At 42.2% G+C, this 17082-nt stretch overlaps 1 protein-coding gene across 7 annotated transcripts in view; it reads right to left on the reverse strand.

Annotated features, from left to right (window-relative positions):
• The window catches only part of FRY (FRY microtubule binding protein), a 345271-nt gene that overhangs the window by 117124 nt on the left and 211065 nt on the right, over positions 1–17082 (reverse strand). For all 7 annotated transcript variants that reach the window (XM_088460246.1, XM_088460245.1, XM_088460242.1 and 4 more), the window contains exons 19-24: positions 12660–12842; positions 11655–11741; positions 8190–8449; positions 6284–6473; positions 5878–6002; positions 2307–2364 (exon numbers count right to left, since the gene is read on the reverse strand). In XM_088460246.1, the coding sequence (XP_088316372.1) occupies positions 2307–2364; positions 5878–6002; positions 6284–6473; positions 8190–8449; positions 11655–11741; positions 12660–12842 (903 nt within the window). The remainder of the gene's footprint in view (positions 1–2306; positions 2365–5877; positions 6003–6283; positions 6474–8189; positions 8450–11654; positions 11742–12659; positions 12843–17082) is intronic.

The raw sequence follows: 17082 nt of genomic DNA on the forward strand, positions 1-17082 counted from the left end.
ACAACTGGCAAATAAATTGATTATGGTCATTTTTTCTCTCCATTTAAAAAAAATATTCAATAGCTTGCATTCTAATGTTGTGATTGATACTTGTGTACAGCGATTCTATATCGCAGGTACAAATTCAAGTATCTTCAGTTATGTTCAAATCTTCCAACTTATTCAGCACATCCATAGTATCTCTTACGTAGGATGGCAATTCAGTTATAAATTTCCATAGGCAAGTATCCACGTATACAACTCGCGTTTTACGTAAAACTTCCAATGCCTGTCACAATTGGTCTTCCCGGCGGGCATTTATCATTTTTATGTACCTTTGGCAAGGCATACATTTTAAAGTAATTTTAATTCACACTGTTTCTATACTTTAAGCACAGTTCTTCTTGACTTTATTTTAATTTAATCTATTTGTGTTAGAGAAAATAGAAGTATTTCTCTAAACTTTTATAAATAAAGTAATAAAAGCTATGTTTTAATAACATTATATACAAAAAAAATCAGTAATTAAAAATAACAGAATTTATCAACTCACTGAGTGCACCATAGAATCTCACTCTTTTTCCACACAATATTTTGGAAATCACATAATTGTCTGTGTGGCCACACCCCACAGGCAAACCTCCTACACTGTTTCTGGACAAGTCCTCTCCTTCGTCATGTTTGAGGCGATGTTCTCTAAATCACCTAGATAACTATGTGCCTTTCTGTACAGAGTGGGCTATTTTTTGGGAATGACTCCTACGACTCACGAGTTTCAAAGGGATTTTAAGAAATTATTATTGGCTATTAGCGCGGCTATATTACAAAAGTGGATTACCGCTACACCGCCATCTTTATCATTTTTTCAAAATATACTATTCCATATTTTTAATGTGGATTGGTTGAAAACCTCCTTATATAAGGAACGGTTAATGTTGTCACTTGGGAAAGCTATATTACTACTCTCCCTGGTGGTATGAACAAAGAATCCTCTCTGCCGATCCTCCTATAATTATTAATAACTAGTTATCTCAGGTGACTATGGCGACTCCTTAGGGGTTCTTTTGTTTTTCTTATAGATGGAGTCCGCACAGCTCCCCCTGCCCCCCATTATTCTATTATTCTCCATATGTGCTTGTTATCTCCATCGATTACACAATGAACTGTTATTACCAAAGAGTTTTCCATGCACTGTATTGATCATATATGATTCTGTTACCCATGTAAATAAAATTAAAAAAAAGAAGTAACCTTTCTGCGACTGTATTGTGCTGCTTACAATAACAAAAATGTTTGTTTGTTTTTTTAAATAAAAGCAGCCAGTATTTACCCTTTTTCTGCTTTACTCCCACCACCTCAGAATCAGGCCCTATATGAGAATTAAGATGCCAAATTGAGGAAAAAGTAGCAAAATTTAGGAAAACGTGCGCAGCACAACAATTGCACCATGTGAAGCAAAATGTATGAGGACACATCTGTAGAGCACATTTTACCTCTGGGAAAGTGGCAAATACTTGTCTTGGTATTTAGGCTCAGGGGGATATTCAAACACCCACAGCTAATTACCGTGGGTAATTAACGGGAGTATCTCGGGGCTTTAACGCACAGGGCTATTCAAATAGCCTCCCTCATTCACCTGAATATATGCATTAACGCACAGGATCCGTGATAAGTTTACGGATCTGTGCGCTAACTGACTGGCAGTTATCAATCGATAACTGCAGTTAGAGGGGATTTCTTTCTTGTGTTTCAGGATAATATCTTGCTTAGTCTTTCTCTTATAATGGGCCCAAAACACACTTAGCATGAACCCACGTTATCCCATGTGCAGGAAACCAAATAGATCTATATTACCTCCCCACTAAAAGGCTCATAAAGTCACCATTAAGAGCAAATATCCAATATGGTCATAAATAGAAATACAAAGTAATGCATACTGCAGTTGATAACTGCCCATAGGTTCGATCTTGTTCCTATTTACAGAACTAGAAGATGAGGAGAGAGGCACTACCCACCTGTACATCTGTGCCTGTATCATTTCAGACAATGACCCATATGTAACATTCTGCAAAATTGCCACCAGTGGAGTGATTTCAGCAATTTATCCAGTAGATTTAAAGTGGCATTTTTTATTTATTTTTATGGCAAAATCAGGTCAATTTTGCTTTAAATCTAGTGGATACATCTGTGAAATATCACTACTGCCCGCAACCCACAGGCTATTACATATGAGACAATTTCTCTTCATTTTAGAGGTTAAGCTGTAGTCTCTTTGGACTGCGCACACATTGCATTATCGAAATAAAGACCTCAATTTCCAGACAAACCTCTGGTCTCCGTTCCAAAGCTTCTTTCATTAGCGGATGAAGTTCTTCCACTAACTCCCTATAACAAAACATATATAAAAAGCTATTTTCCCATAAAAATTTTATATACAGTACATTTACACACACACACACACACACATATATATATATATATATATATATATATATATACATATATATACATATATACACACACACACACAATCCAATAGTGGCACTCGCAGGTCTAGTCATCCAAAATACAGACGGTGTACCAACACCAAATCATCAACCTGTATACACGTGTGTCAGGTCAAAGTTTAATTTTTATTACAAAAATTTCTTCATGACAGTAATTAATAAAAAGGAAACGTTGACCTGACACACGTGTATACAGGTTGATGATTTGGTGTTAGTACACAGTCTGTATTTTGGATGACTAGCCCTGCGAGTGCCACTATTGGATTTGGATTGATTGTATCTTGTGGCTGGAGGCACCGAGGCAAGCTGTGATTTTATTCTAATTGAGTGCCGGCCTGCTCTGTTTGAGATAGATATAGATTATATATATATATATATATATATATATATATATATAAATATATATATAGCAAAATCTTGAAGAGCAAAGAATAACACATAAGTACAGAATAAATTCAAGCAAAGACCATGCTTATTCTATTTTTAGATGGGCCTACACCTTTAGACAACTTTATTTCAATGCTTTGTTTTCCTGAAACATTTACTAAATACACTGCTTTATGTTTCTGATCATTGAGTTTAAAAGCCATTGATGGGCAACCTGCCATATAACCTGTTATACTTCAAGGGTTGCATGTGCATATCCAGTAACGGCAAAAGCTTTTATGAATAACAGGAACCATAGTTACTATGCGGATGGCCCGCAAAGTAACCAAGCCTTACCGATGGGCTATTTCAGCTGGGCACCGTGCTCTGCACGATTCTAAAACGATAAAATGCACCCTGACCACAATTTCAAACAATTAGGGGTAGATGGAGCCAGGGCTGTCTTAACAGCAGTGTGGGCCCTGGACAAAGCAATGCACTGGGGCCCCTACCCACCCATTCATGGGAAAAAATCAAATTTTCAAAAAATGAAACCTTTAGATCCCCACAAGTAAATAAATATTCCACAGCAGCTGCAGCACTGGAGATAGGCTGCCATGTATGAGCAGTCATGTCTCTCACACTGTCCCGGGGCTTATTGCTGCAATAATATCAAATAACTGCGCAATCCTATAATTATAACATGACAAAATCTCAGTATGACGGGGCTTATTGCTGCAATAATACCATATCATACTATGATATGGAATACAGTGATTTAAAAATATAAAAAATGTACCAACTGGCCGCGGCTGCAGGTGGGTGGGTTGGCGGGCCCCTTTAAGCTTCGGGCCCTTGGGCAACTGCCCAGAAAGCCCAATGGAAGAGACAGCCCTGGATGGAGCCATCAGATCTGAGATTATGGAGTGCTAGGAAAGTCCCCATAATTATAAGGAAGGTATGACTTCCCCAAGTCTAAAGTCTCGCAAAACTTGGCAAGCTCACAGGGTCCTGAAGAGAAGTGTGGCGACAATTACATGAAGCCCCATTGAAATTTGATGTCATTTTGTTTGAGGACATCAGAAAGTGGCTTAAGGAGTCTTTGTTGTTGTAGAGTACTCCAGGAGAGGTCAGGAAATTTAAATGTAAATTGTGACGCCATTGTATTTGAGAGCCTCCAGTTTTCCAGCCTTGCTATGGATCTCTTCACGGACTGTATGATCTCCCGAGGAGCTTTACTCTGGAGACCCCATGCATGGAGAGCCCAATGAGCTTGGTCAAACATTATGACATTATCAGGATCAGCCTCTATTATTTTATTGAAGATTTTTGTGAGGTAATTAGTTCATTCCCATGCCCTGAATATACACAGGAATTCCCCTAATACGAAGGTTATTGCATTGACCTCTGTTGTCTAAGATGGAGCAAGGCCTGAGCGTGTGCAGAGTATCAAGAGAATGGGTCTGATTCAGAAGTGGAAGCTATAAAGAAAACACGTGTTAGCAGTGATAATCGTCAACTTGCTCAGTCCAAAGGAAAGTCCTAGTGCGCACAATCAAAAAAATTGGGAAAATGTCTGACGGAGATCGTGGTTGTTGGGTAAATATACTGTGGCTTGAGTTTTCCCTGTATTTTTTGCACTTGCTATAATTGTGTCATTATTTTTTTGTTATATTTACCATGGTCACACATGACTTCTGATGTTACCAAACACAGATGAAGAGTTTTACTAGAATGCCACACATACTACCAGTTAGGTCATAGAACAGGCCTTTGGGTTGTGGAAGGCCCATTGTATGCGTTTGGATTTCATAGAACAGAGCATGCAGTGTTCCACAACATTGTGATAAAAGAGCGGGTATCAAGGGACGAACTCAGTGTTGAGGATGTGGCCGGAACACCAGATTTGCTGCGGGAAAGGTACTTCGGAACACACTTGATACAGCATTACTTTTCGTAAGTACAAATTTATGTAGTTTAATTAGACAAACTCCACATAAACCTTGGAATGGTCACACTTCATTACTGAGATAATTATTTCTTTTGGTGTAGTTAGTACATAGAGCAGACTATAGCTTCATCAAATAGAAAGGGTTTAATGTTGACATAACTTTTATTGGTGATTTGCAGAGATGTGTTTTTAAACCTTTGCTAAAATGGCTGCACTATTCAAAGTAGAGGGCCAATGTTGTTAAAAACCACACACTGCATATAACCGCCATTTTCATGTAGACCAGTGTAACAGCCAATATTAGCTCACCAGCTCTTTTAAATAGTGGCCATTATGAGAGCTGCCAGTTTCAGCCGACATGAGCTACGTATCCCCACAGAGGTAATGGATCGTTGGCAGGATGGGACGGTGCCATACGTGACCAACTGCATCAAAATTGAGGCATACCGCAAGGTGCGCAGGCGGCCACCCGGCGTGCGATCATCAAGCTAGACAAGCTAGAGACACGCTGGAGTGACGTCTGGCGCAGACAGGCGGTGGTTCTTGTGAGGCTCCGCTACAAGATTTCTCTCTTATGTATGCTATTTATATTGTAGAATTGCTATGAAAAGTTGTGAGATGTTTGCATTGGATAGGTAACGGCAAGAAAAGATTGCATTATTGCACAGACGCCATTTTGTGTACACACGTGGTTAGAATGTTGAAAAGTACAAAGTATTGGAAGGCATGATTGTACCTGCTCCCTAATTAATTATATATTTATTCCGGCATTTTTAGCATGTGTTCAATCTGCGTGAGCTCACTTTTAATGAAGTTGTAATGTGTCTAATGTAGGCTAACATTTTTTTGGGGTGATGCTGTCTCCACAGGGAACAGACGTGCTGAAGCTCAGAGACAGGCAGAGGAAGATATCCCCTGCCCAGTCCCCATCCCCTGCCCAGTCCCATCAATAAATTAACATTGTATCCAGGGGGAAAATCCTCTTAAGTATGAATTGACCAAATAGTAACAAATACAATAGAATAATCACTTAAAGTCTATCATCTAGAGTTTGGTTCCCTTTATTTACCATACCTGAACACCAAAGCATTGGTTCTACCAAACCCCAGCACCAGAGATTCTGTGATTTCTATAGTCTCCAGCCTCATCAGAGGAACCAGCTGCTTCAGTAGAACTCCAACTGAAGGGGTTCCTATAACCTAGAAATGAAGAACACATTCCTCATGAACTCATATATGTTCTTCCCGTGTCCGTGAAGGTTATCTACTATGGCCCAAAAATACACTGGTGAATTCAATTAGCATTCGACTAAGCTAACCCTAGTGAATGTGTGTAGGGAATTGGGATTAAGTTTCACTTGGGCAGGAACTAGAGTGACTAAATTTTCTGATTCTACAGCACTGTGTAATATGTTGGCACTTGGAATAATAGGGTGAGTAAAGTGTATAAAAGGTATGTACAAGACAATGTCCTACTGTACCTTGTTATCATAGCTGACTGAGCCATCGGGAGTCGTTGCCATGATCTCTGGAGTTGATGCTCGTAAGTGACCAGGGCTCATAATACTGGGTCTGGCCACTCCAAAGCAGAGAATAAGATAGTTCCTCCACAGTGTAATATAGTTGTCTCCGCTGCCGGCTGTACTGGTTTTCTTTGCATTAATAGGACTACTGTAAATATATTTAAAAAAAAACAAAACATAACACATTATTCTGAAGTGGAAGACAAAAGCTAACATTTATTTATGCACTACGGCAAAATGAAAAAGTCTGAATGACAGTCTATAACAAGTCAGGACGTTTTAACGACATTTGTAAACTGTGTATATAGGTTTGAGGGTTCACTCTTAAGACCTTATATAAATAGGTTGCTGTAGTAACAACATTAATGATGGCAGGGTGACATTTATGACCCAAATGGGGAGAAATGTTTGTTTTAGCAGGAAATACTGCTGTAGAAGACTATACAACACTTCATTTGAGGAATTGCTGTTAAATATCAATTTATCTGCTCAAGAGTAAGCATCAGGGGTAGCAAGACACTTTTTTGGCCAAGTTTAACCTTGTTTACAACCAGACACATTACGTCAGGATCTAAGTGACGGGCAGCCATGGCTTTAGTACATACTCATTTTACAGATATGAAAATTCAGGGCCATTTCGAAGGGTGCAGGGCTCTGGGGACAACACCATAGCTTCCCCATGACAACCTGCATGTGGCCTGTGAAGCTCTGGGCAGTGCTCTACTTCCCAGAGACGGCGGCCTCGTCGCCTAGACGTGAGGTCATGACATCACAGGTTTAGGGGGCGGTGCTGGCACAGGGTCCTCCATAACAGCCTGTGAGATATTTACTCCAATCGTTGAGGACCATCTTCTTGACTCCAGAACTATTATTACATCAATTTTGCTACCACCAATTTGGCACAAAGAGTGTTTTTGTAGATACCATTTTGGCTTGCAGCAACATATAGCACTATATCCCTCACATCATGCATTATGTTAATAAACATATACAGATCTATAAAGGGTGGAGGTAGCCATATTGTGAACTAAACCAATATTCATGAAGATTAAACTTATCAATCACAAAGTAGCTCCTTGCAGTCACTGGTTCCTGGTGAATTGATGATCTGTATTCTCAATGTGGCATCCTTTCCTCAATATAAATACAGATACACCTTGGCTTTATGTAGAATATAAAACAACATGTTCCATATAGAATGTCCTGAACTAGGAAAAATATCAGTACACTATAATGCCAGCTTTTATATTCCACATCCTGTTAGCATTTAATAATGCCGCATACACACTAGACGATAAGTTGGACTATATGAACTATAACGATATCGTTATCGTTCTATGTGTTCAATATTGTCCAGTGTGTATGCATGACATCATTAACAATGCATGTTCTCGCGGAACGTTAATGATGTCTTTCATCGTCTGTACTTGCAGGGCAACCTGACGATATCAAGTACAGGGGATGAGGGAGGGTGCCGTTACTGAACGATATCGTGCACAATATCGTTCAGTGTGTATGCTCAATGTCGTTAACAACATTGAGCCCGGCAATGCAGGGGAAAAACTTAACGATATCGCTCATGGAGCATATCGTTAAGTGTGTATGCGGCTTAAGAGAAATTCTTTAAACTGTATTTATTGACTTTACCAAAATAATATTTATGTTTACATATGTATATGCATGCAGGTCATTTCCTTTAGTCACAATGTTTTCTTGTTTGTATTCTTTCCTCTTTACGGAAAGGCAGAACTTTGTGGCGCCCTATAAATAAATGCTAATTATAATTCTAAGAATTTAAGATTTTAAATACAGAAGTCAATTAATTATGTTAAATATGCTAAAAATACAGAAAGCTCTTACTTACTTAGGGTCCACTAACGGCATGAGAAGCTGCAGTCTGGTAAAAGCGTATGGCCAGGAGTAGCTAAGGGCTGTAGGACAATGCTTTGGTAGGTTCTCCTGTCTAAGAAATGTGAATAGGCATAGTACCCACGGGTCCTTTACCGACTGTGCAAATATCCAGACGTGAGAAGGACTTTTTACATCGTAATGACTATTGACCAGGACAGCATTCCACTCAACCAACCACTGTAGGTCCACATTGTGAGTAAATGGCAGGGCGGCCTGGTGAGGAATCAAAGTCATTTTGGTTATTGCAATATAAATATTAACAAATAGAATGCAAACAATTCCTTTTGTCTGTGTTATTCTACAGTCTGAAAATAGGATTCCTTCTTCATAGCTTCAAATTAACAGAATCTGCCATGTGCTGCCATAAGATGTGGCCTGTTTGAACTTCTATATAGTCATTGGCATTTCTGTAATGGGTGCACACAGGTCCAAACCGCACAGCCTGCACCCATATAATTATTATACTTACCTTTTCAGAGTCCCATGTAGGCCGGTTCTGCAGACTTTAATCACCGGCTAAAAAGGTGCAGTGGGTATTTTCTTGGTGATTTGCAAATGCGCTGTAGAGTTGGCCTCGGGAACATGGCGTGAGCACCATGTTCCCAGAGACCTGCGCATGTGCAGTAGAGTTGGCCCCGGGCATAAGACACGGGCGCCATGTTCCCGGAGACCTGCGCTAGTGCAGTAGAGTGAGCTTGGACATAAGGCATGGGCGCCATGTTCCCGGAAACCTACGCAGGTGCAGTAGATTCTGGCACAAAGCCAGAGTCTACTGCGCTGCCATAGAGGAGGGGGTCCACACGGAAGCTGCACACAGGACCCCTCCATAGTGCCATCATATTATTTAACACTTCACAGAGAATTCATTTTTATCTTCCTCTAATCTTTATGGTACAATACACTACCATTAATGTGTATAAATATGTATAGAACAAACAGTTCAATGCAGTGAAGTAGCCATGCTAAACGCGGTCACCTGTGCCTGTGAGGGTAATGCCACTCTAACAGACCTATGCATTTATTTATTTATTTTTTAGCGCGAAACCTAATACGTTTAAGAATTATCATACAGCATTTGCCTAAAATAAAAACACGCTCTGAGTTGACAATGAGTTTATTTGAGAAACTGTAGTTTGCAGGAATCTATGGGCCAGATTCATTACCGATCGCAAATGTGATTACGCACGCGATCGGCCGATTGTTGCATTCTGTGCATGTGTATGGAACACAGTGCGTACGTGCGACCCAGCCACTGTGGCCGGGCCTGTGATCACACAGACTACGCAGACCCATCGCAGAGTGATTGACAGGAAGTGCCATTTGTGGGTGGTGATAGGGGGGAGGGGTTGGTTGGCGAAACACAGGTGTGCCAGTGCGCTTGAACGCCGTTGCAGGTGTGTGCATAAATTATCCTCTGCGATGCCATACGCAGCTTGAGTGCTCATAGCGTGCGATGAGGTTAGCAATTCCTGAGTAAGGTCAGAGCTTGTGCAAGTGTGCGTGAGGCTGTGATGGTACTCCATGTTACCTGATGGTTTCGCAGTCTTGCTAAGGATTACAGATATCTGTAGATACCATTTTAGCTTGCAGCAACATACAGAACTATGGGGGTCATTCAGACCCGCTCGCGAGCAGCAGTACGCTCGCAAGCGGGTCGATGTTCCCCACTGCGCATGCGCACGACGGAGGGAGCTCCGTCGTGCGCATGCGTGAGACCCGGGGAGCGACGGGCCTTCCATCGCTCCGGGTCTCGCACCGAAGGGGGCGTGCTGTCGATGTTGATTGACAGCACGCCCCCTTTGGTGGGCGTGCCTGCCAGACGGAGGCGTTCCCATGGGAACGCCTACCGTCTGAAGCCGGCCCCACTGACATCACTAGTGATGTCAGTGGGAGTGATTTTGGCTCTGACCATCGCGACCATCTTTTTGGCCGCTCGCATATGCTGTGGGTGGTTACCCGCAGCTATACGAGCGGCCAGGAGGCCGCTGCATTTTCATGGAGGAAGGCCCTGATTCAGAGCGAGTGCTCTGGTCAGAGCGTCCGGCTCTGAATCAGGCCCTATATCCCTCACATCATGCATTATGTTAATATACATATACAGATCTATAAAGGGTGGAGGTAGCCATATTGTGAACTAAACCAATATTCATGAAGATTAAACTCATCAATCACAAAGTAGCTCCGTGCAGTCACTGGTTCCTGGTGAATTGATGATCTGTATTCTCAATGTGGCATCCTTTCCTCAATTAAAATACAGATACACCTTGGCTTTATGTATAATATAAAACAACATATTCCATATAGAATGTCCTGAACTTGGAAAAATATCTGTACACTATAATGCCAGCTTTTATATTTCACATCCTGTTAGCATGTACTAATGTCACATACGATCGCAGTGGATTAGCATACTATCGCAGTGAGACTGCGTGCGTAATCGCTATTGCAATCGCAGTTACGATCCGTAATGAATCAGGCCCTATGATCTGCAAACTTTCTTTGTTCTAGGGAATATGATTGCCACCTAGTAACAGATGGTGGGCTTGGGCAGCAAGCATCCTGATTCTCTGCTGAGAGGCAGGAGAGTGACATTTTTCCATATCTAACCCTGCCAACACTAACAGTGCAGCTGCACCTGCCCAGCAGGCTAGATTGTGCCCACGTCACATGCACACTGGGGCTACCACTCACTTAGGGCCCCATTTGTCAACAATTTGTAAATGGCGAGTACGATGCGGTCCCCCATTGCCGGCAATGGGGACCAAGTGCTGCCTTTCTGGCTTCAGCGTAGACTTTCAGGCAGTGCTGGGTCCCCACTGGGTTAAAGTGCCACACATTATGTCTAAACAGTTTATTTAGGCAAACATTACTGGCAAACCCTGAGAAGGAATAACACAATATATATTTACTTATAAATTTAGACAGTTACAGTTGGAATAACAATAAATGGACACAACTGGAGAATAAAGTCTATGGGGCAGATGTACTAAGCTCTGGAAAGTGATAAACTGGAGAGTGATAAACTACCAACCAATCAGTTCCTAACTGTCATTTTTCATACACAGCCTGTAACATGACAGTAAGGAGCTGATTGGTTGGTAGTTTATCATTCTCCAATTTATCACTCTCCAGAGCTTAGTGTTTTCCAGTAACAGATAACAAAATATTGTAAATAAACGTTTGTTTTTAAATTAAAAGAACATAGAAAATTGAGGTTTCTCAATTTTAGGCTCTTGTGTAGCCAGACTCTGTTATTTTTACATTTTACTTTGATACGGCCATCTTTGTCAATAATGTACAATCAGTACGTATAGTTACTTCATACCAGTCTGAGTTTGCTGTGGAACAGGAAAACACAGAAGCATAGATGAGGCTAATAAGGACATTGGTTATGGTATTTGATGTATGTCATACTTACAGAGTCAGACATTGCAACATGGAGAAAGCTTTCAAGTATTGAAGGACTTAGCTGATCCAGAACATCAATCATAGGCTTGTCATCTTCCTAAAATAGCAAGAAAAGCACATCAACTACTTATATCCAATATAGCTAGATAAACGTACCCTATACAATTGTATTGGAATGGGATTGAAATGCCGGCGTTTAGCAGCCGGTTCAAATCCCGACAGCGGCTGCCCGACAGGATGAAAATCCCGACAGAGGCAGGTAAGTATGCTAACCTCCCTTGTCCCATGCCTAACTCTACCCTCCCCCCTAGTGCCTAACCCTAACCACCCCCTGGGGGTGCCTATCCCTAACCCCCCTTACCACTTCCTAAACATAATGCCCCGGGGGGTGTGACTAACCCTAGCCTCTCCCTGGGGGTGCCTAACCCTCCCTCCTAGGGATGACTAACCCTAACCACCCCCCAAATCCTAATGCTAACCCCGCTAACTGCCCTAAACCTAACCCTCCCACGCGCGGCTAACAGGACGGGCGCCCCGGACTTACCTCGTTCGGACACGCGTCGTCCTGGATTCCGGCGTTGGGATTATGATAGGTGTTGGTATTTCGACGCCCATCATAAATCCCTAGCCGGAATTCTGCTGTCGGGATTGTGACCGGCGGCAATTATGTTCACTATATTTTTCACCCAGGCTAACTTTGGAGGCAATTGAACTTTTGGCTAGATAGGCTGTTAAAAAGATTGGTCATCTCAAAGAACACTTGTCCTCCACAAACTCCTGCTTATGCTGGCCATACACACTGCAGTTTTGCAGATCATGTTCAGAAACACAGTCTGGACAGAACCACGGATAGCCTCTATCGCACTGCGCCTGCAGCCATTTTCTAGCCACACCAACACGGGCCACTCTCCAAGCATACGTTAAAATATATTGACAAAAAAACATGCATTGAGAGAAGAAAATAAACACATACATATTACACAAACAACTAAAGTGTGCATAGCGTTAATGTTACCTCTGCTTGTCCCAGTGCAATGAATAATGCTCGGACCTCTTTGAGAATTAAGACGGCTACTTTACGAGTAGCCAGCTGGAAACTACACAGTAACAAGAGTGCAAATCCTTCCACAGCATGCAGCACATTGGCATAAGGACCCCGTTCAGACTGTATCCTGTGGCTGGAGCCATTTGGGATTAGCTGGAAATAAAAACAGGTACAGAATTTAAAAATAACAATAATCGCACGCCATAATATAAGGTTATATTTACACCCAGTTTAAGAAATAAAGAAGTGGCACATTTTATTGCTGAATTACACATCTCATTTAGTTATCCCATATTCCCAACTACCCGTTACATTTTCCTTATGTACTAGGGTGAAGCAGATCTTACAGCGGGCAAAACTGAATTCTCTACTTCATGCTTCATTCTATCCAGTATACCGGTTTATTTCTTCATTAAAATGTATTTGTAAGGACTGAAGTCATAGTTGCTTCATTGCTTCATAGTTGCTGACCTATAATTTCTGTTACTGTTGTATATATTATTGTGCTACAGTATGGGCGATTCCACAGCAATCCCTACTTGTTATGGTTTGGCAATTGTATTCTGTGATTCTTGAACAGTCATTTAATGTTTTTCTATACACCTGACAAGCATTCAAATAAAACATGTTTAAAATATATACAATTAGAAGAAAGCATAGCAGTAAAACAAGGTTGAGGGGGCAGATGTATTTAACCTTTCAAAAAGAGAGTGAAGGTAGTTGCCCCCATAACAACTAATCAGATCCTAAAGATGTGTCTTTAAACACAGTTTGTTTCCTTGTGCACTGGATGACGCAGGTAGGTGAGAGGTGCCCAATTCCTCTCAATATAAGAAAAAATGAAGGATTTACCGTGCTCAACACCTATATACAGTGTTTGCCATGATTCGCTGAGTTAGTTGTCAGTCATTGCACAGGCTCTGTCAGTCATTGTATAGGCTCAGCAGCCATCTTGTTGAAGTCTGTGGTGTACATAATACACTGCATGAAGTCTTAACAACTGTTCCATCCAATTGGGGGTTAAACGGCCTTAAACACCTAGTATCAATACATGGCGCGATGAGCCACCAGGTCCCATGAGACTCTGCTAGCGCAGAGCATTTTTTTGGCCGAAAACGTGTCTTAGTCGCAATGTGATGTGACTAAGACGCACCACGAGACTGCACTGATATATTTGACACGCGACACTTGTACATTTGTGTGCAACTGAATTTTCGGCCAGAGAAGAAGATCCAAAAAGATGCTCGGTGATAGCAGAGTCACACTGGACCTGGCACAGTGAGAGGGGCTGTTTGGTGCAGACTGCAGCAATAGTGTATGAGGACACACCTGTAACTATCATTTTATAGAGGGTGCTAGATAAATGGTAGCTAGAAGCCGATTGGTTGATATGGGTAACCTCCACTTTTCCTCTCTAGTAGATTTGATACAGATTCTCCTGGGTATTAACAGACAGACAGAGTGGTAGGAGGACCCTGCTCACAATCTTACAATAATATATAATAATATATAAGTGCTTTGTGAGCTAATGTAATCCAGTCACACAACAATGCTGATCTGGAAGTCATAAAGATGCGGGAGAACAGAAAGAGAAAGTCTTATGCTAAAATCTGTAGTCGGATAGTAATGAGTAGAGTAGCCAAGGGTGGGTAATTTAGGAATCTGATAAGCTTGCATGAAGAGGTGAGTTTTCAGGGAACGCTTGAAGGTCTTTCAAGTCTTGCTGTGTGAGGGAGGGCATTCCACAGAGTGGGCTCAGCCGAAAAAAACGTCCTGTAACAGGGAGTGGGAGCAGGTGATGAGTGCGGATGAGAGACGTATATCTTATGCAGAGCAGATGGACCAAGTTAGGAGACATTTTGAAACAAGTGAGGAGCTGTAAGCTGGAGATGTGTTGTTTATGGTGTCCTAGGTCAGCACAGGTACTTTATACTAGATTCAGTACAATACAGACGACCAATGTAAGCACTGACCGAGCGAAGCCCCAGTTAAACAACATTTAACAAGGAAAACAAGCCTAGCAGCTGCATTCATAACAGGTTATAGCGGTCAGAGTCTAGTTAGTGAAAGACCGCTGAGGAGCGAAATGCATAAGTCAAAGAGGAAGATTACTAGGGTTTACATTCAAGATTGTGTAGTATCTTGTGTGAGATACATGTGTAATCTGGAAATAGATCTTAGATGTGGGTAACAGGAATTGGAGACTGATTTGATGTCGGGAACAAAGAGGTCTGAGTCCATGATAACACCTTGGCAGTGAGATTGAGAGGTAGGGATTAATGTTGTATAGTGAACAGAAGGAGAGATCTCAGGTAGCTGCTCTTGAGATTACAGATGTGTCCTCATACATTTAGCCTCAATACGCCACCCAGCATGACTTGCCTGCACTGTCTTTGTCACACATCAGTATAGTATACAAGTGTTGCATATCAAATTACTCAGCAGAGTCTCCTGGGGCGTCCGGGTCACATCGCATTTATTCAGCAAAAAAGACGGCCGGCACTAGCAGAGTCTCACTGGACCTGGAGCGCCAAGAGGGTCTTTTTAGCGCAACTGCAGCAAAGATGTGTAAGGAAACATCTGTATTATTAGGTGAGGGAGGGGACACCCAAGATGAAATGGCAGAGAGATTTAGTAACATGGGCCAAGACAGATGGCAAGAGATAAGGAGAGGATACAGGAAATATACCATCTACATTGAGATGATACTGAAATTCAAAGTATTTGAATAGTTTCCCAAGAGAAGTGGTGTAGACCAAGAAGAGCAGAGGCCCTAGGACTGAGGGCCTGATTCAGAGCCGGACGCTCTGAATGAGCCCCCGCTCTGAATCAGGGCATTTTTTTTTTTGGTGCGTCCTCCTGGACGCTCGCATAGCTGTGGGTTACCACCCACAGCTTATGTGAGCGTCCATGATGATGGTCGCGATGGTCAAGACCATCGCGACCATCGGCCTTGCGACGAGACCCTGCGGTAGGGTCTCACTGCCGCAAGCCCTGGAGGGATTTTGGCTCTATCAGAGCCAAAATCACTCCCACTGACATCACATGGGAACGCCTCCGTCTGGGCAGCCACGCCCCGGCACGCCCACCAAAGGGGGCGTGCTGTCACTCACCATCGACAGCACGCCCCCTTTGGTGCGAGACCCCGAGCGACGGCTTCCCCGTCGCTCGCCGGATCTCGCGCAGGCGCACGACGGAGCAGCCTCCGTCGTGCGCATGCGGGTACCATCGACCCGCTTGCGAGCGGCCTGCGCTCGCGAGCGGGTATGAATGAGACCCTGAGTCCTCTAGGTACTGACAGAGGAGGTGTATCCATCAAATTGTACACTGAAACTGAAAGAGTGATTTCATACATCCGATGAGATCCAGGACAGGACGGGTCCAGCAGAATTAGAAAGGCCTTTTTACTTAGCAGTAATCTTGACCACCTTAATCAGATGCTGGCAGGGGAGATTAAGTAACCTAACCCTATTGCATCAAAAGTGTCACAATTTTCAGAGAACAGGTCTAAATTTCCACAGACCTAAAAATGGAAACCACTAGACAGGGCAAAACAAAAGGCTAAACGGCAGTATTTTCTTATTTTTCAAATAATGATAGGTATGACTATTGAGCCCCATATCAAAAAAACTATATACTCTTAAGTGTTCTTTCAGGTCATTTATTAGAAAAATACAAGGGGATCGGCTTTTCAACTTTTCAGAGGGTACCTAGTGCCAAAGCCGCAAACCTGTACTGCTCACTAGGCAGCTCTTGGCACCCTGACTGGTGGATAGTGATCACCACTCATCAGTCAGAGTCTTATATGCCTATCATTTGGATCATAGCATTCTATTTAGCAAACAGAGTGAAACATTTCTATAAAATAGTATTTTTGTCCTTGCCGTTAAATCCTTTTCTATAAATCCACTTGGGGGACACTACTAACCTTAGGGTATAGAGGGTGCAAGGCAGGATTTGGCACACAGATTGCTACAACTCATCTGTAATGTAGCTCATCCCTTATATAACTCATTCTTGCAATAACTGCTTAGTTCTTTTCTAACAAAGCCCTCAGCATAGGACTGAAATACAGAACCGGACTGTAACACTAAAGGGGCATACACACTAGAGACGATGTCCTGAAAGATATTGGTGAAAGATATTGGTAAAAGATATTGGGTATACACACTGAACGAGATCATTAACGATATCGTTCAGTGACGTCATCCTGACACATCCCTGAACAGGCATTTTCTGACGATATCGTCAGATTGGCCTGCATGTTTGCACGACAGCAAACATCGTTAACGACCCGCGGGAGCGCGCATCGTTGGTCGTTTGGTGCATATACACTGGACGATATAAACAATATCTTTATCGTTCATTTTTATCATCTAATGGGTATGCCCCA

The sequence above is a fragment of the Taudactylus pleione genome, unplaced genomic scaffold (assembly GCF_031769625.1).
Source record: "Taudactylus pleione unplaced genomic scaffold, aTauple2 ptg000043l, whole genome shotgun sequence".
Taxonomy (NCBI): Eukaryota; Metazoa; Chordata; class Amphibia; order Anura; family Myobatrachidae; genus Taudactylus; species Taudactylus pleione.